General features: G+C 35.0%; 2 protein-coding genes across 2 annotated transcripts; both read left to right on the forward strand.

The window, feature by feature from the left end:
* The first annotated feature begins 938 nt into the window (after nucleotides 1–938).
* On the forward strand, nucleotides 939–8,530 carry LOC140044882 (YEATS domain-containing protein 4-like). Its single transcript, XM_072089578.1, has 6 exons — nucleotides 939–1,350; nucleotides 4,809–4,995; nucleotides 5,641–5,735; nucleotides 6,766–6,858; nucleotides 7,434–7,521; nucleotides 7,770–8,530. The coding sequence occupies exons 1-6, from the start codon at nucleotides 1,327–1,329 to the stop codon at nucleotides 7,943–7,945; spliced, it is 663 nt and encodes a 220-aa protein (XP_071945679.1). The 5' UTR covers nucleotides 939–1,326; the 3' UTR covers nucleotides 7,946–8,530.
* A 4,840-nt stretch (nucleotides 8,531–13,370) lies between these two features.
* Nucleotides 13,371–19,280, forward strand: LOC140044874 (uncharacterized). The gene is made up of 4 exons (XM_072089568.1): nucleotides 13,371–14,067; nucleotides 14,532–14,786; nucleotides 16,911–17,195; nucleotides 18,034–19,280. The coding sequence occupies exons 1-4, from the start codon at nucleotides 13,476–13,478 to the stop codon at nucleotides 19,008–19,010; spliced, it is 2,109 nt and encodes a 702-aa protein (XP_071945669.1). The 5' UTR covers nucleotides 13,371–13,475; the 3' UTR covers nucleotides 19,011–19,280.
* Nucleotides 19,281–19,528: the final 248 nt, after the last annotated feature.

Genomic DNA, 19,528 nt, shown 5'->3' on the forward strand with positions numbered 1-19,528 from the left:
TACGGTTTAATGTCACTTTCATAACTCAGATTGTTACTGATCACATGACCAAGATAGGTTATTGAATTATCAACGTTTAGAGGTACCGGCCCCATTTAAGGTAATATTATGTGGAACACCTATGAGGTTGCGGGCTTTCGGACAAAATAGCTAGCATTTGGATTTGGTTGCATTAAAAGTAATATCATGGTCACTAGCAAAACCTTCACAGAGTCTAATTAGGCTTTGTAAGCCAGCGACGTCATCGGCGAAGCTTAGGCAATTAGGTTTAAGACCGCTAAGTTCTTCTGAAGTTCCTTCTTTTTACTCAGTCAATTCTCAACAGTTAACGGATCGGTGTACACATTATAAAAGTAATGGGGACATCCCATTACCAACTGTGAAAGAATCGGAAACGGAACCACCCCACCTGACAACAAATTCCTGATTCCTATACCATGACCTCAGTATCTTAACTACAGGTGAAGAGGTACCCCTGTCAATCAGGGTCTTGACAAGTGTCCGTGGTTCACTTTATCAAAGGCTTTGCTAGCGTCCAAGAAACAGCAATAAACTGGGCTACCATGATTGTTGTAATGCTCGATAATCTGCAAAATACACAGTTCAGTTGAGTGACCAGATTTTAAGGCAAACTGGTTGTCATGGGAGTTCAGTGAATTACCACAATGTTGTATCATTACAGAAGCTGTGACATGCCAGAGCTATTGGCCGATAATTCCCTTTATCAGTGATATTCCCTGATTCAGATTTAATTACCGGTACTAATTCATCTAATTGTTTTTCTTAATGTTTCCTGGAATTTCGGTCCCTCGACTCTTATACAACCCTTAAAAGGCCTCCAATCCAACCAAAGGGCTCTCCTCCCATCCCACACGTTGTCTCATAAAACGGTACGGATGTTACGAAATGCACTCCCGGCGCCGCATACAGAATCTCGACTCGTCCATTTCGATTTGATCGTTAGTTAGTGTTTGTTTATTTTTTTTGGCGTGTGGTTGTTGACGTGGGTAGAGTTTTTATAAAAAAGATATACTTTAGGCCAGGCCTAGTGTTTTATTTTAGCAATTTAATGATATTTGTATTAAGCGTTTAAATAGTTGGTAATCTCTTTTTGAAAATAGTCCAGAATGCTTTGTTTTCAATGATCTAAGTATCTAGGCTAGGCCTGAACTCACGGACGTACGACGTTTGTTAGAGGAGAGCCACAAAGTTCTGGGCGAAAATTGTTGTTTTATCCGGCATCGAGCAGAACAACCATCGTAGACATCAGTCGTGCATAGGCCTAGCTTCTGACGCAAGTAACTAACTTCTCATAAAACATTTCCAATGGATGTTGGAGGTCGTGTAAAGGTATGTTCATTGTTATTAGTGGATCAGGTGCCGTTCTCGGCCACCTCGACTTGTATGGACTATACCATTATAAAAAGATGGGAAAATAGGGGTGTCCCATTTATTAATTGAGTGTGTTAAAATACTTTTGCTTTTGTTCTTTTGTTTTTCTTGTTGTTTCAGCAACAAAGGGAAAACAACTACGCCCTGCATGCTGTAGAATTAATTTCAGTTTTCAAGTTAATGCAGTATATTATGGCTCTTTATTTCTATATAATTTTTACAGATTTATAGATACAGAAAGTAGGCCTATATAATTTATAAAGAAAGTTTTTATTCCAGTTACAAATAAAAAATATAATTTACCTAACGATAACTCAGTAGTACATTTAATAAAGATGACAGTAGTATATTTATCACATACTGATTATTAGGTAATCAGTAAAACAAATAAACATTATAATTTTGTCAATGAATCTGTACCATTTTGTTCCCAGAAAACACAGCGTTTGACATTGCATGTTTTTAGGTTTGGTCTTTCTAAAATGTTTTAAACACGTTTTTAAACGTTTCTGTGTAGAAATACATGTTCTAATTGAACAACGTTTGCATCAAAACGTTATAATAGCGAATGCAAAACGGAGCTGATAATGTCGCCATGAAGTGGATTGATTGGTGTCTTCCAATATCAGGGAATAATTTCGCCAGTGTAGCATAGCAAAAAGCTATACAAAACAACCTTAATGCTACACATTTCTAAAATTGTGTAGCAAAAAAGACAATACAAAACTATGTTTCTCGACTAAAAAATCAGTTTGATTAGCAATAATTGCTAAACAAAATTTTAAAATGAAATTTTTCCCTGAATATAGCATGGAATACATCGGCAAGCCGTTAGCTGTAGAACGAGTCAAGCATTTGCATACTAGACAAACCAATTACTTTCCCCGCTCTACCCAGCACCTTCTCAATTCGGTCTTTATCCCCTTACATTTCCTTACTGATATTCCCAGCCCAGTATACAATATGCCCAAATAGAACATCACTGATTAGTAAAACATAAACATTCTATAGTACAAATATCCTGCTTTACCCCAAAGAACCGAGTTTCCTCAAGCAGTACAGCCTTGTAATTAACTTCTTAACTACCATCATGTCCACCCATTTAGCTTTAGTCAAACACTACTGCCAGATACTTATAATTGTTAACAATCTCTACTTCCTTTACTTTAATTAATGTATACTGTCAGACCAATTATGTTTTCGAAAATCAATCCTTATTTCTTTCGTTTTATTTATGTTTAGTTCAAGAAAATAAAAAATATGATTTATCTACCGATAGGATTGGGCCGATTAGAATGCATTTGCCAACATTCTTTTACATATTTCACAACATTATAGAGTTTAGGTAATTTAACCGATTGTAATGTAGTATTTAGGATAGTTTAATATCGATTGTACTGTAGTATTTAGGATGTTTTAATTCCGATTGTATTGTAGTATTTAAGATTTTCTAATTTCGAATCCGATTGTACTAAAATTTAAAGTGTTTAAATCCAGATAGGAATAACATAGGCCTAGTATTAAATATGCTTTAATTTTTTATTATACTGTAGTGTTTAGTTTAGTTTTTATATATAATACGTAAGTATACCTACTTATATAGTTTTTATTTATTTATTCATAGGAATCACCTTTATATCGGTGTCACACACATTTATCAGTTAATGGTGCATCCAATTAGGCATACAGACAAAATTACAAATAACATAAGCCACAAAGTTCTAAATACTAATACATAACATCAAAACAAAATGTAAACTAATTAATTAATTAGATCTGTATGAAAATACATAATACGTAAATTGTACAATATATATAACTACAAAAATAAAAACAGAACAACAAAAATACAGGATAGGCCTAAGAAATAAATAAAACTTACAGATACATCCTCATAGAGATGTCTGTAGCTTGTTTACTATATTAAGATTTTTCCTAATGTTTCATTTTCAGTGAATAAATTTTGTCTAGCATAAAGTGGTGTTTTAATTCCTGAGGTCCAAAATTAAAATTATCCCAGTCACCGGGATAATTTTAATCGTACATACTTAATTATTGTCTAACAGAGTTTAATGAAGGACATTTAAATAAAAAATGGTTTACTGTTTCTTTTTTGTTAGTACTGTACACATCTTACATAATCCTGTGTCCTCAAGATCTAGAGAGTTAATTTTGATCTTTCTTTAAATTTTAAATTGATACTCTTAAAATTAGTTTTATCTAACAAATATTGTTCAAGGTTTGGTTCCTTTATACATGGTATATTCTGTTAACGTTGTTTTGGATGGAATTTTGTTTTGCTTTGGGCCTTTGAAAACCACTCGTTATGATCAACTTGTTTATTATTTTTCCTAAATGGCTTTATCCAGTTAGTAGATGGTTCTTCATTAAATTTGTCTATAAAATTTGTTTTATTTAAAATATCTTTAGTTGATATAGTAATTGTTACAAAATCTTGGCATTCCCTATAATAACACAGTACCTAATAATAACATGCCTTATAAAAAGTACATGCATTGCTAGTTTTTGATGTTCTGTATTGTTCCTTGTAGTTTGTACTGTAGGTTACATAACAGAACAATTGTATTGTCTTCCCATTCAATAGACACCCTTCTCTACATAAAACATAATACACCACACCCCTATCATAATAATGGTATAGTCCATATAAGTCGAGGTGGCCGAAAACGGCACCTGATCCGTTATTAGTTAGTAAAATTTCATAATAATGAATAATTTAATTTAACATTAACATTAACAAACAACATTACATTTATTGTTTTGTTGTTAATGTTAATAGGCCCACCAACCACAAGCAAGGGCCTAACTAATCTAAGTATGATGATACTAACTATATGTTATGTTTTATATTAGGCTGTGCCTACAAACTACATACAGTAGCCCAATAGGCACCGGCCAAGCTAGCTACTGTACTATCTGATCGCACCTGTAATGTAATATCCTGCCATGTACAGTAGACCTATATTAGCCTACTTTCTATTTAGTTGGTGTTGCTAGTAGGCCCCGTTAACAATTATTTAATTTCTAATATAATGTAGGCTTGGCAAGGTCTACAGTAGCTCGCCTAACTAGCTAGTTAGTAATAGTATTAGGTACAGTACAGGTAGGCCTACTCATTTTTGAAAAACTTGATTGAATCAACATTCAAAATGTCAATATCTTTATATATTAAAATATTATTATTAATTATGCCTAGCCTACTATCTAACCAGTGCCTTAGCTTTGTGCGGCCTAATGCAAAAAGTGAAGCTTTATTGAATTGTTGTCGTGTTACTTGTACAACAACACAAACAATTTTCAGATTAATTTGATTTTTCAATTTATTTGTAGGAGATAATTTAAACTTGTATTGGTAACAATACTACAGTACAGTTTTCCTCCTTTGTAATCCACAGGGTGTCACAATAGTAAAGCCAGTTGTATATGGCAATGTTGCCCGATATTTTGGAAAGAAAAGAGATGAGGACGGGCACACTCATTCATGGACTGTCTACATTAAGCCTGTTAAAAATGAAGATATGTCCACTTATATCAAGAAGATCCAGTTTAAGCTACATGAAAGCTATGCAAGTCCTATCAGAGGTAGGCCTACAGTATCAGACATGAGCAAGAGTTGGGGACAGTTAATAAGTTAGGCCAACTACATGGTTCTCAACAACAACAACAACAACAAATTGGATTTTATCCCCAGAATTCGTTCACTATTAGCATGTTATTTCAACTCAAGGTTATAAGTGCATGGCAATTTAGCTAGGTCTAAACTTTGAGATTAACATTAATTATGGCATAATTATTTTTGAAATTGTATTAACCGAAGAGAAATGAGACTTTTATATCATTTTCATCATCAATCTCAGTATTTATTTCTTTAAAAACGTAGAAGAAAAGTTGTGCCAAATTTCACACATGAGTGACTTGATGATAACCATGCTTGCCATCCATTTCTCTTTGTTATAAAGCCTCAACTTCCTCCACGTCATAACTGTATTCTAGAAAGATTTTCTACAAATAATTTTTTTCATACTTACTGTATAAATTATGCTAGTTATAATAACTGCTTTTGTAAAATGTATCTACCCACATTATAAGAAACTGATTTTCAATTTTGTATTTATTTATTTTTTTTTATACTGTTGTAAAATATTATGACCTCTGAATTGGCACATGATATATGCAATTGATGTTTGGGTTTTTTTATTTATATTTTTGTAAATTTTCTGTTTTTAGTTGTGACAAAACCACCATATGAAATCACAGAAACTGGATGGGGTGAATTTGAGATCGGCATAAAACTATTTTTCATTGATCAAAATGAGAGACCGGTAAGTAGATACAATTTCTAATGCAATGCTTTGTGCCAAGTTTCATCTTTAGCTTTACTCAAAGCCTGAATATTGAAGAAAGGTATTTATAGTCCATCATGCAGACCTCTCAGCTTGGAAAAATAAAATATCAGGAGGTTTTATTGTTCTAACTATAGAGGGCACCATAACACTACATCAAACCATAGAGGGTGCTATGAAAAACCAAAAAACATCTACTGTATAATAAAATCACTTATTATTAAACAACACAAGAATTGATTATAAACAGTATACGGACCGATATCATTATGTTTTCTATTCTCTTATCAATATATAGAGTAGTGGAAATTATAAATGTATACGTATCGAAAGAATTTTTTTGTTTAGCCAAAATATCGGGAGAAATTGCATTTTAACAAGAGAGCGCGAGATGAGTTGAAATATCGGGAGACTCCCGCGGCGCCCGGGAGAGAACATGACACTGGTCTGTAGTGTACAGTAAAATGTTTATATGATTTTGATTTATAAAGCTAAACTATTTTGACATGCACCCCTAGATTACCCAGGATCTGCCCCTAGATTACCCCAGGATCTGCCCCTAGATTACCCAGGATCTGCCCCTAGATTACCCCAGGATCTGCCCCTAGATTACCCCAGGATCTGCCCCTAGATTACCCCAGGATCTGCCCCTAGATTACCCCAGGATCTGCCCCTTGATTACCCCAGGATCTGCCCCTAGATTACCCCAGGATCTGCCCCTAGATTACCCCAGGATCTGCCCCTAGATTACCCCAGGATCTGCCCCTAGATTACCCCAGGATCTGCCCCTAGATTACCCCAGGATCTGCCCCTAGATTACCCCAGGATCTGCCCCTAGATTACCCCAGGATCTGCCCCTAGATTACCCCAGGATCTGCCCCTGTAATGAAAAGTACTGTAGTGTAATAGGTTAGCACAGGAGTAAGCCTACTATAACCCTTTCAATTGACCTCATGTAAAAACTGTACGGCAGATAACTATGATAATGATTAGCATTTTTCTTTTTCAGGTTACTCTATATCATTTTCTGAAGTTATTTCAGACAGATCCCAATGTCATTGCAGGAGGCAATACCGTTGTTTCTGAACATTATGATGAAATAGTCAGTATATAATAGTATATTTTTTTTCATGATAAGGCTTAACAAAATCTACTAAATGAGAGAAAATGTATGGTTGTTACGTATTACTATTATAGGAATATTTGGTATTACAGCATCTCATTTATATAACATGTGATCCCTGCATCATGTTAGGTTTGGTTAAGGTTGGATTACTGTACTAGATACATGTGAAACACATGTCATATTGTATTACCAAATGTTCCTATGATACTTCGGAAATAGATACAGTACTGGGAATCTGGTTAATTGAGAATTAAAATTGATTAAACTAAAAATTAAATTGTTTCCTCCAACTGGACATACTGTCCTATGCCTAGGCTACCCCTGTTATACAAATCGTTTGTTTTTGCATGAGTGAATGTTCAATAGCGCCATCTATTTTATTGTATATTTCTGCTTAGTAGTCATTGACCACAAAATCAGAAAATAGTTCAAATTATCTGAAACAGACCGCCCCTTTGAGTCTGTCTGATTTTTTTTTATAAGTATTTGCACATTTTCTGTATTTTATACGATCGAGAACTGAATATTCGTCATTTATGCTTCACTTTCAGATCTTTCAAGACCCAACAGCAATGATTCAACAGTTACTTACAAGTTCACGTGCTCTGACGTTAGGGGCGCACAAACATGAAACCGATTGTAAGCAAAATTAGAGTTATATTTTCTTTGTTTTTTTCATTTTAACATCTACTAAAATTAAAGAAATATTTTTTTTTTTTCAGAATGTATTCATTAATTTTTTAATTTATCAAAATATTTTTTTGTTTAAACTTTCCTGAATGATCTTTTGTTGAATAGTGAAAAATGAAATATAACATTCAAATAACATTCTATAAAATTAAAAACAATGTAATAATAACTAATTATTTATGTTTTGATTCATTTAGTCGTGGAACTAGAGAGTAAGACATTGAATACGTTACAGTCTGCTAGAAAGAAGATAAGATCGGATATCTCAGAATTAAACGAACAACTTAAAAAGAGCAAAGAAGCTATCACAAAATTCAAGGATGAAATCAAAAAGCTAGAAGAACTGGAACAAGCTAAAGAAAAAAATGGATGAACTTTTAGTTTAGTATCAAAATGGAATTTTTTCTTCCCCCACAGCATCTAGCTATGACTATACCCCGTTCAGGGTGTATCGAAATCCAAGTTTTCCACTATTTTAAAACATTCTGTACATTTACTAGTTACTAATGTACTGACTTACTACTTGGAATTATAATGTGATTTAAACAACGATGCATTGTTTACTGCAAGGTGCAGAGGGCGTGAAATGATGTGACCAAACAGCTTATAAACGTCACTGACCACGTCTATAGCTGTACAATATTCTTCCACATATGTAGCATTATGACCCAAACATTCTGTAGAAAGTGTGTAGGTTTATATTATTTACTGTTGATCTGCTTCCACTCATGATTAAGTGTATAACACCAGAGCTTGTTTATCATGCAAATTAAACATAATTGAGTTTAGTAAACCAAATCATTACGCACAACACTAATATCTTCGTTGCTATGAAACTGAAAACTGAATTTTATTGTTCAAGACTAGTACACTGGCGTCAAAATATTTACACACAGATATTAATATGCATTTTAAATAATGCAGCTGATGAACCAGATGAATAAAATTAATATAAGTTCACTGTAATCGACATTTTGTTTATTTATAACATTGCTTCTTAAAGGCCAATTTACACAGACGAGCGGTAAAGTTGAGCGGAAAACGCAAAAATAGAATCTATGTTATTTCTTATGACCATTTACACAGAACGCGGAGCGGACGAGCGGTTGAGCGGAAATCCGCTCAGGATTGAAACAGATTCGATTTTGTGAAATTACCGCGCGGTAATTATGAATTCTGGCCAACCAACGATATGATTGAAATGACGTCATCTATAAACAACTTTTTTTTTGCGTCTGTCGAGTCAAAGACGACAATAAATACGAGTGCCGTAGTAGGCCTAGCCTATTTTGCAACTTCTTTTTATTCAGAAATACAAACACCTACGACGTGAATAATTGTTTGTATAAGGATAGTGAAAAGAAAATATACATTTTAGTACGTTATTAGGCAACAAGTCCCTCTAAAACTTAGATCTGTGTGTGCTAGGCCTACTGACAGTCAGTCACACCCAGGCCAGCAGTGACTGTAACATGCATTAGCCTCGAGGCCTACACGACGCACCTGCTTTCCACCACTCCGTTCGCGAACTCCGCGCGCTGTGTAAATGGAAAAAGCCACGCGGTTTTTCGCTTACAATTACCGCTTACCGTTACCGCTCGTCTGTGTAAATTGGCCTTTAGGCCACTTTACACAGCTCCAGACGAGCGGTAAAGATTAGTGGGAAACTACCCCATTTTAGTTTGCACATTCAAGGGAAGATGCAGCTCAAACATTATTTATTCACAAAGAAAGTTTCAAGTAAATAAATAATAAACCAACCACAAAGGTGAGTGACCAGGTAAATATATGGACAGTGTATTTTGAAGGACTATTTGTACTACCGACTATCGGCAACAGATGAGATGATATATATTCCATCTGCTGAAAACAATCTTCAAATCAACTTTGATACCAACGACTGGAGAAGATCAATAAAAGCCATACAACATCTTGGGCCGTGTTCATGAAAGCGTACTAACTTTATTCATGGACTTTAGTTAGTGAAAACGTTTTGTTCCCTACGAAAACTTTTTTTTAAATGCGATATAGTCTATTCAAAGCCTCTTTATTCATTTTTCATGTTTTTTGGGATCGGAAAGTACATCATTGTCACGAACTCCTCTCACGTATGTTTCCGAGCGGTTGAAAATACTTTAGGAACTCCCTTGTGACATAAAAGTATACACACAAAATCCACAAAGTTGTAAAATAACTCAAAAACAAAGCTTTAATTTCAATCAACTTCAACTTTTAACAATCCAGTAAGCACTTTAAACAACAGCTTCACAATAACTTTACAATATAACATCCAACCTCTAATCCAACCTCTAATCCAACAACCTTACAATAGTTTACATCCCTTTATATACAAGATGCTCCTATCCTTCTAGATCATTCTTTATACTTCTCATTATTACATGATTACAGTTTCTATTAATAGCACTTCTGGAATGTTCTTGATTGTTCTTATTAATTATACATGGTTTCTTAAATCAAAACATCTTATTCTAGAATGTTCATGTAAATACTATGTTACTCTATGTTTTAGGGAATGGTAATTTATTACACTCCCCCCTCTTTCTGAGCTCAAAACTCTTTCTTGGAGTTTTGAAGGGCAAGTATACACGAAAGTGGCAAAAGTTAACCCACTCCTATTCTATAAAACTTAAATACGCCATAATAACATACAACATAATCATTAATAATTACTAATAATGAACAAACAATATTCATGTAAATTTGTCGGAATGGGTCACTAACAATTACTGACATAGGAATCATAAAATCCTTAAATTTAGTTTTATACTTTGAGGCTTTACAATACTCTGTCAACGAAATATCATGTGAACATTTCAAAACACTATTACTGCAATGATATAAAACCAGTAATTTCTCTATGGGTTCTGTCTGGTGTTTAGTAAAAACATGCCTAAATAAAATTCCGTCCTTACAGACCGTCATATCTTCCCGACATAAACCTTCTTTCCTTTCAATATCTTCCCGATGTAAACGTTCTTGGTTATCCATCATCTGCTGCATCAGAAGACTCTGTTGTTGTATTTGTTGCTTCATTAACAACACTAAAAAGTCTGTACTGCTGTACACTTTACCGGATATTGTTGTTGATTGTTTATCAGCCATATTTTAAATCTGGATGAGGGTCTTGTTACTAGTTAATCGTAGTTACCGAGACGTTCACAAGTCTACTGTTCCAAATAAATAATGTACTGTTCTTAAAACAATGTTTGTGTACTTACGATTAAACAAAACGTAGCACTGCGGCTTCCGTAAAATATCACAGTATCGTAAGTACCGCTTTCACAAAATATCAATAAAGTACAGTTGATCCTAAAACAGCCACCAATCTATGGCAAAATACAGTAGATCAAACTGCTACCACAAAATATCACAACCGTAGATAAATACACAGTTAAGTCGAACAGTAGATCGAAATAACCGCTGCCACCAAATTAGGCTGAACACCGCTGCCACCAAATTATGTCACGAACTCCTCTCACGTATGTTTCTGAGCGGTTGAAAATACTTTAGGAACTCCCTTGTGACATAAAAGTATACACACAAAATCCACAAAGTTGTAAAATAACTCAAAAACAAAGCTTTAATTTCAATCAACTTCAACTTTTAACAATCCAGTAAGCACTTTAAACAACAGCTTCACAATAACTTTACAATATAACATCCAACCTCTAATCCAACCTCTAATCCAACAACCTTACAATAGTTTACATCCCTTTATATACAAGATGCTCCTATCCTTCTAGATCATTCTTTATACTTCTCATTATTACATGATTACAGTTTCTATTAATAGCACTTCTGGAATGTTCTTGATTGTTCTTATTAATTATACATGGTTTCTTAAATCAAAACATCTTATTCTAGAATGTTCATGTAAATACTATGTTACTCTATGTTTTAGGGAATGGTAATTTATTACAATCATCAAAAATCAAGCAAATTAAAAAAAGCCGACTTATACAATTTCATGAAAAAAAGTTTTGTAACTGTATTATTAATAGTATTACATTTTACATTCGTATTAGTGTTTTTCAATTGCTGTAGGCCTATATTAAATTTATATTAGAAGGAGCCACGCCATGTCACCGAACAGAAAAGAGGGCGAGTTGGGTTGGGATGTGACTGAATTACCAATCATGTGGTCGAAGCTGATAACATTTCCTGTTCTGTTGGTTGGAGTAGCCTTGGAATGGAGGAAAATGTGTTGGGTGCAAGTTTCTATTTATGTTTGATCTTCAGTTTTGTCAAAGAACTTATAACACAAGAATCTCCTGTTCTTCAATTTGCATTAAAAACACAGTATCGGAAGTACAGGATTAAAAGGTCAAACTGTGCGACGCCATTTCACAGCATGGAGCAGCGCCCCCTCCAAACTAGGAAGTCAATTACTCTACCCCCCTAGAGTATTAGCAGATCCCCTCTATGATTTTGACTTTCTAATTTGATGCGGGCGCTCTACTCCTCAGTCAATTACTCTATCCCCCTAGAGTATTAGCAGATCCCCTCTATGATTTTGACTTTCTAATTTGATGATGCGGGCGCCCTACTCCTCAGTCAATTACTCTATCCCCCTAGAGTATTAGCAGATCCTCTCTATGATTTTTACTTTCTAATTTGATGCGGGCGCCCTACTCCATGGCTAACAATGGCGCCACCCATTATCTCTATTCTATCCCACAATGCCTTTCGAAATTGTTAGGCGCTTCGGACGAACAGGAGATTCTTGTGTTATAAGTTCTTTGGTTTTGTGTAGTACAGTATTCCTGTTCGTCCTCAGCAATCAGGTTGATGAGGTAGGAATTCCCAAGGAATTCTCCAGCCTCTCTCCCGGAAGCACACAACCAATGATGTTGACACTACAGGTTCAAACCAAAATTTAGTTTTACGGGGGAGTAAACGGGATAAACTTCAAATAGGCCTACCTTATAATTCACTTTACCATCATACCAATATATATATTTTTTTAGAAAAAATTAACTGATAATTATTCGATAAAAAAACATTTCTGTTAACATGTGTCTTAACCGATTCCATTCAGTTAGTTAAACTAATAATGAGATACTTATCTGATTCAAATGATTCAGATAATGTCTGTGTAAATGTATTCTGTAAACTTTAACCAGGACGTAAAATAATTCTTATTATAATAAATGATCATCATTGATCACGTTTTTTGTTGGATGATCAGATTGGTTAAAAAAATTTTAACTGATATAATTTCTGTCAAAAACTAACATAAAACACATTCATTATAAAATGTGATTTTCATGATCCGGATGAACATAATGATAATATAAAATATAATAATATAATAGGATAGTTATAGCACCTTCTATTTCGATTTAAATTCAAGGTTTCAATGTTGCGGTCCGCCTTGAAGTTCCTGTAGTTTACCATCTTGAGGGTTGATTCAAGAAAAAGGGAAGAAATTAAGTAATCAAAGTAAATTAAAAGTTTCTTTCGGGTCTGAACACTTTCCGATTAATTCCGTGTGTTTACATTTAGACAACTTTACGACAACTTCGTTCTTTGGCCGAAACATCTTACGATATTGACAACTACTTTATTCCGGTTTAAATTTTTCCGCCGGAATGACGTCCATGGATTAACCTCTCACGTAATTATCTATCTCTTGCGCCGCGTGCGGCGCTATACAATCTTTGCCTTTTTAGCATTCAATACATTGTCCAGTGCACGTCTGCTGCGTTTGCGTACACTAATGTTCATTCGCGCGCATCATTCGCTGATGTTGGTTGTTCCACTCGGCCCCACGGTACGCGTGCAGCATTTTACAAATGATGCATAGAAGATTAGTCTAGGCCCTAGGCCTAGTTAAGTTCGGAAACTGTAAAACAACTATATAAAACAGCTATATAATTAAAATGATGTCACAGATTTGGAAAACGTCTCCGCAATTTTTCATATGTTGCATTCTTATCATTGCCGAGTGTGCTTCATTTACTCAAGCACAGCAGGCGTTTGGTAAATTTGCAAATTCTTCTTTATGGTTAAAACGCAATTCTAACTCGGTCGTTACTGATCAAAACAGCAACATTACAGAAGAAAAGAGTGGCATTGAATTTACGAAAGATGTATCTAATGGAACGCATAGCCGTCATAAACGTTATATTCAGAACAAATCTTACTGGGCAAATTGGGGACCATGGAGTGAATGTTCCGAGAGCTGCAGTGATAGTTATCGCACCAGAGAAAGAGGTTGTCGTAATAATGACGGTGTAGACCCAGCTACCAACAGAGAATATATGTGCCCAGGAAAAGGTCAGCAAGTTAAAACTTGTACAGATCCCTCATGTCCAGATAAAGGGGAGGTAGGAGAATCCGAATATCAAAGGTTGTTACGTATAAGCAATAAAAGAAATTCGGAGGCACGTAAGAGATGGACAAAACGCGTGTCAGAAATCAGAGCACCACAAGACGGAAAACGCTATAATTCATACAAGAAGCCAATTCCTAGTAAGTAATAACCTTTCAGGCAGCAAAATAAATTACATTTTCACACGTCCAATCAAATAACGTCATGATCAGTAAGTGCAATGATATCGTAACAATACAACGATGTTATTGCTTTTATTGATCATGAAGTCATTTGGTCAGATTGTTAAAAATACTATTATCAATGACAGCATAAATGATTATCCTATAGGGCCTAGGCCTAGGCCTAGTTTAAAAACAAAAAATTTTTCCAATTTATTTTGTTTTATGTAAGAACAAGGTCATATACATGGCCGCAGTCGTGCGCTAAAGTAATGTTTACCAACCAACCGACCGACATAGTGAGCTGTAGATTCGCGTTGCACGTAACTAAAAATGTATGTTTATCTATTTATCGTCCATTGTTATCGTCCTAGTGTAAATTGGCCTTAAATCTAAAATATTTCAGAGAATCCTATCCTATAGATTATTATTTTATTATGTAGGATCCCAAATGACTGGCCTTTATGGGAATGGACAACTAGTGTTAGAAAAAGGACAGATGAAAGGTGGTCGATGGACAGTTTGGATGTCATGGGGAAGGTGTAGCAAGACATGTCTTGGTGGCACACGTGAAAGATATCGTACATGCTTGACACCGGATATGAAAATCTCACTAACTTGTCGTGGTGAATTCATAGAAAGAACTGACTGCGAGTATGTAGAGTGTGCAGAAGCAAAAGAAACGGCGAGACTGAAACGTAAGTAATATGAATAATGTTTGTGTAAGATTGAACTTTCCTACTAAAAAAAACACATTGTATTAATAAACTAAAGTAAAGATTACCGAAATTAAATAACGTTAGGACCGGTAGAACTTAGATGAGGAAAATATCTATCGTGTTCCACTAGGTGAATTTGTTTGCGCGGAGCGAACGCATCAGCTTACACGCATGCGTATTAATGTTTGCATCTTCTAAATCCCTTTCTACGCATGCGTATAAGCTGATGCTTTCAAATCGTGCCAAATTCGCCTAGTGGAAAATAGGCTTAACATGCTTAATTTATTTATTTATTTCTCAATTCAAACGCAAATTAGACGTATTTTCCTAATATATAAAGTTTGTGTTTGGAAGTAAACACATAGGCCTAGTTTGTTAATAGAACGATAAATATGAATACATCTTGGAATAAATTTGTTTCTTAAATCATGTACATTGTAAAATAAAATGAAATTCATCTTCAACAATATTATCTTTACACGTTCTACTATACCTTTCTTTGTTTGTATCAAACCTGTTAGTGGCGGTAATTATCGTTGTTGGTTTCTATGTAATAAAAAAAAACCTTCCCATCTCCCCTTTTCAATTTCAAGCTCTAATATCCCTAAACGTAAATTAGTCAATCATTTTCTTGTTTAAAATTAATGATATTGGCCAAATGATAACTTAAAATTATTTATTTTCTTTAAAGAGAAAAGAATCTTAACTTATGATGTAAACTAAATTTTTGAATGAATTTTTGTTTTTCAATATCACATATCGTAACTTTTACTATTAACACATGTAACCAAATATAACCAAAACCAGTATAAACAAGGCCATATACATGGCTGTAGTCGCGTGCTCAAGTTAGTGTTTACCGACTAACCGACCGACCAACATAGTGAGCTGTAAAACCGCGTTGCACGCGTCTAAAAATAAAACTGATTGACCTGTTGTGGCCAACAATTTGCATTACGATTAACTTTTCTAAGTTGAACCTCATAGCACTTGAAAATAAATCTATCATGATCTAAAGTAATAATAATATGTAACCAAAATCTTACAAAAAAAGTGGTAACCTACCAAACTCGGAAGTAACACTAACAGCGGCATTTGGTGCATTTTTTCAAACTTGCAATAAATATCTTCACAATTTAGATTTTTTAATAATGTTTGTGCTGTCTGACATTCCCCAGATTTTGCTTCCATGAATTTAAAATAGGAAGTTTACACATCAAAAATATGGTTCATGTATTCATTGGTAGTCCTAATAACTGTTTTTCAAAGTCATTTTCCTCCCAAAATGTGTCCATGGTTTGGCTTAGATAAATGTCAAACTAGGAATACTTACTTTTAACAAACTGTTACAGCAAGAATGTAGGCATATTATACTTATTTATAACAACTTTCGCAAAACACAAGGGATGCTTCTTTTCGAACTGAATGCATGCTGTACATTTTGTGTGAGTTGCTACTAAATTGTACGTTTCAGACAACTTGGTGGAAGCGTAGAAATGTCGCAATTCGTAGACTTTGTTTAAAATCATTGTTACAACATGTACAATTTTTCCCGTGTTAATGCCTGTAAGAATGGTATTTTTTTGTAGAATTTCGTCTGTTTATAATTGGTATCAACTGTGTTTGTCAAAATCCTGGATTAGATATCTTTTGTTGTATCTTTCCTAAGTTTAAGTATATTATTGTCCATGAATAAGTTAACCCTGCTGCCAATCTATAGATTAGGTTAACTTTTAGGCTTTTCTTTTGTTATATTTATATCTATATTTTCATCCTGTAATTGTTGTATACACTGCTGGATGGGAAAAACTAAGACACAAAATAAGAAAATACAAAAAAGAAATTCCATGCCAACTTGACATATTTTGCTAACGAGGAAAATACTATCAAAGATGCGATCAAAGCACCATTTAGAAGACAATAAACAATGCAAAAACGATAAATATTAACAACAGTCTGAATTAATCATCGCTCACTCAACTAACATTTAACCATGTTTGTCTTTGTATATTATAGGCCTACTTCTGTTCCTTTAGTTTAGTACCCTACTAAACAAGAGCATACTACGACCTTAAATAATACTTTATTGTTGTTCTCATTTAGGATTAAAACATAATCCCATACCGTCAATGAGTGGTGGACCATCTGATGAACTATTGAAAAAGATCGTAAGAGGAGAAAAAATTGATGTCAACTGGGGGAAGTGGGGTTCATGGGGAGGATGTTCTGCGTCATGCGAGACTGGAGAACGAACACGCTATAGGATGTGCAAGACACTCGAAGGAGAAGTTGCCCCTGGTTGTGAAGGCAAGGAGATGGAAACTGGTAATTGCAATGCAATGTCATGCAAGGGAGCAAAACGAAACATATACAGTGGATTGGTATTCGGTAAGTTATTTGCGTAAAACAATGTTTAGTTAATCAATGATAGGTGGTCGTTTTATTTTGCGGGGTCGTTAATACCTGGTGGACATATGTGGTGGTGGTGGTTGATCATCGTAGGTTTGTATCATATCCTGTAGAGTGTTGTTATTTTTGTAATCGTCAGACACATTTATAATGTTTGAAAGATTTGTTGCGAGACGATACGTTATATCAAAGCAACAGGGGAATAGAGAACGCAGCATACGCCGCTCGTATAGCCAATTAATACCTTGGGTCTATAGAATAGGCCTAGCTAGACAGGTTTACTCATGCATATTGGATGTTAAATAGGTAGAGCATATTGCGATAAACAATTATTATTGTTTGGCTTAATTAAAAACATAAATTAAATTTTATCATTTGTTTTCGTAATTATTTTGAAGAATTATAAGGTTTATTCTTCCATGTTCTACCCGTCATTCAACGTTTTCCATTGACGATATTTCTTTCAGAATTAATAAGCAGAGCCATAATATATAAAGAGTTACGACATTGGGTTAAAGTCACATGATAACACTAGAGCAAAATGTGTCAGAATTTTCTCCACCGATGCATGTAAAGTATAGGAGAAACACAATATTTTAAAGATTTTCATTATTTAAATTTAATTGCAAATTTGATGTTTCTCGACGCACGTAACTAAAGTTGTTCGTAATGCTTGAGCACGCGCAGATCTATTTGTTTACAAAGTGGGCGGAGCTTGTGTGCTGCTGCATGTTGAGAAATAGCGTTAAAGTTAACGTTTACGTGCACCCTATTGTTAACTTTCTTTAATTTCGTATATTATTTATCTTTACCCTAGACTTTAGTGATTCAGAAGGTGTCAACATTCGTCAAAAGACATCGCCCAAGTCAAAGAGTAGTCCTTACAATCAAGGAGATGCTCCCAAACTTCCATCTATTGCGAGTTCACCAAGGAAGTCTTCCAGTCCGTATAGCGCAGGTGATGCTCCTAAGGTTCCACCAAAGTATAACGCCAGGAGTAGACCATCAGGTCCATACAGCCAAGGAGATGCTCCTAAACTTCGACCCATCTCCAGTTCACCAAGGAAATCTTATGGTCCATATAGCGCAGGCGATGCGCCTAGAGTTCCTCCAAAGTATAACGCCAGGAGTAGACCATCAGGTCCATACAGCCAAGGAGATGCTCCTAAACTTCGACCCATCTCCAGTTCACCAAGGAAATCTTACGGTCCATATAGCGCAGGCGATGTGCCTAGAGTTCCTCCAAAGTATAACGCCAGGAGTAGACCATCAGGTCCATACAGCCAAGGAGATGCTCCTAAACTTCGATCCATCTCCAGTTCACCAAGGAAGTCTTACGGTCCATATAGCGCAGGCGATGCGCCTAGAGTTCCTCCAAAGTATAACGCCAGGAGTAGACCATCAGGTCCATACAGCCAAGGAGATGCTCCTAAACTTCGACCCATCTCCATTTCACCAAGGAAATCTTATGGTCCATATAGCGCAGGCGATGCGCCTAGAGTTCCTCCAAAGTATAACGCCAGGAGTAGACCATCAGGTCCATACAGCCAAGGAGATGCTCCTAAACTTCGACCCATCTCCAGTTCACCAAGGAAATTTTACGGTCCATATAGCGCAGGCGATGCGCCTAGAGTTCATCCAAAGTATAACGCCAGGAGTAGACCATCAGGTCCATACAGCCAAGGAGATGCTCCTAAACTTCGACCCATCTCCAGTTCACCAAGGAAGTCTTACGGTCCATATAGTGCCGGTGATGCGCCAAGGGTTCCTCCAAAATATAACGCGAATAATTAGAAAAAATACCATTATACATACAAGTTACAAAATTTAAAATCTATATAAACCCATTTTGATAATTATCTTACAGGGAGAATTACAATAAAATGTTTGTGATTCGTTAGTTCAAAGAATGTTCAATATAATACAGTAATTGCACTTCAATCAAATGTAGTTACTTCACAGCTAATATACCAGAAAAAATAAATTCTTCCTTTTCATTATTTCTTTTTATTTGGTTTGTTCTAAAATAACACTACTACAGATTTGGTCAATAGTTGTTAAAATGCTTCCTGATGAAATACTGACGGTATAAATAAAAACCATACACATATAGAGTACATATAGTAAGCTATAGAGGTAAATACCTTCTTTAGATGTTTAAAACAAAAGGTATCATAGCCTATCCTGGGCATTTTAATCTGAATCAAGTGTGGTTATATGCCTATTTTAGCTATGGCTAGGTCTGGTGGTGGTACAAATAATATCATTCGATGAAAGATAAAAGGTCATATTATTCTCACTCAGCTATCTTT

This window comes from Antedon mediterranea, chromosome 3 (assembly GCF_964355755.1).
Source record: "Antedon mediterranea chromosome 3, ecAntMedi1.1, whole genome shotgun sequence".
Classification (NCBI taxonomy): domain Eukaryota; kingdom Metazoa; phylum Echinodermata; class Crinoidea; order Comatulida; family Antedonidae; genus Antedon; species Antedon mediterranea.

What these genes read in the sequence shown, in the direction of transcription:
- LOC140044882 (XM_072089578.1), top strand. Translation starts at nt 1,327, where the DNA reads ATGGATGTTGGAGGTCGTGTAAAG. An exon ending in CTATGCAAGTCCTATCAGAG is followed by an intron (nt 4,996 to 5,640) that starts GTAGGCCTACAG and finishes TTCTGTTTTTAG; the next exon opens with TTGTGACAAAACCACCATAT. An exon ending in CTGAACATTATGATGAAATA is followed by an intron (nt 6,859 to 7,433) that starts GTCAGTATATAA and finishes CTTCACTTTCAG; the next exon opens with ATCTTTCAAGACCCAACAGC.
- LOC140044874 (XM_072089568.1), top strand. Translation starts at nt 13,476, where the DNA reads ATGATGTCACAGATTTGGAAAACGTCTCCGCAATTTTTCATATGTTGC. An exon ending in ATACAAGAAGCCAATTCCTA is followed by an intron (nt 14,068 to 14,531) that starts GTAAGTAATAAC and finishes TTTATTATGTAG; the next exon opens with GATCCCAAATGACTGGCCTT. An exon ending in ATACAGTGGATTGGTATTCG is followed by an intron (nt 17,196 to 18,033) that starts GTAAGTTATTTG and finishes TCTTTACCCTAG; the next exon opens with ACTTTAGTGATTCAGAAGGT.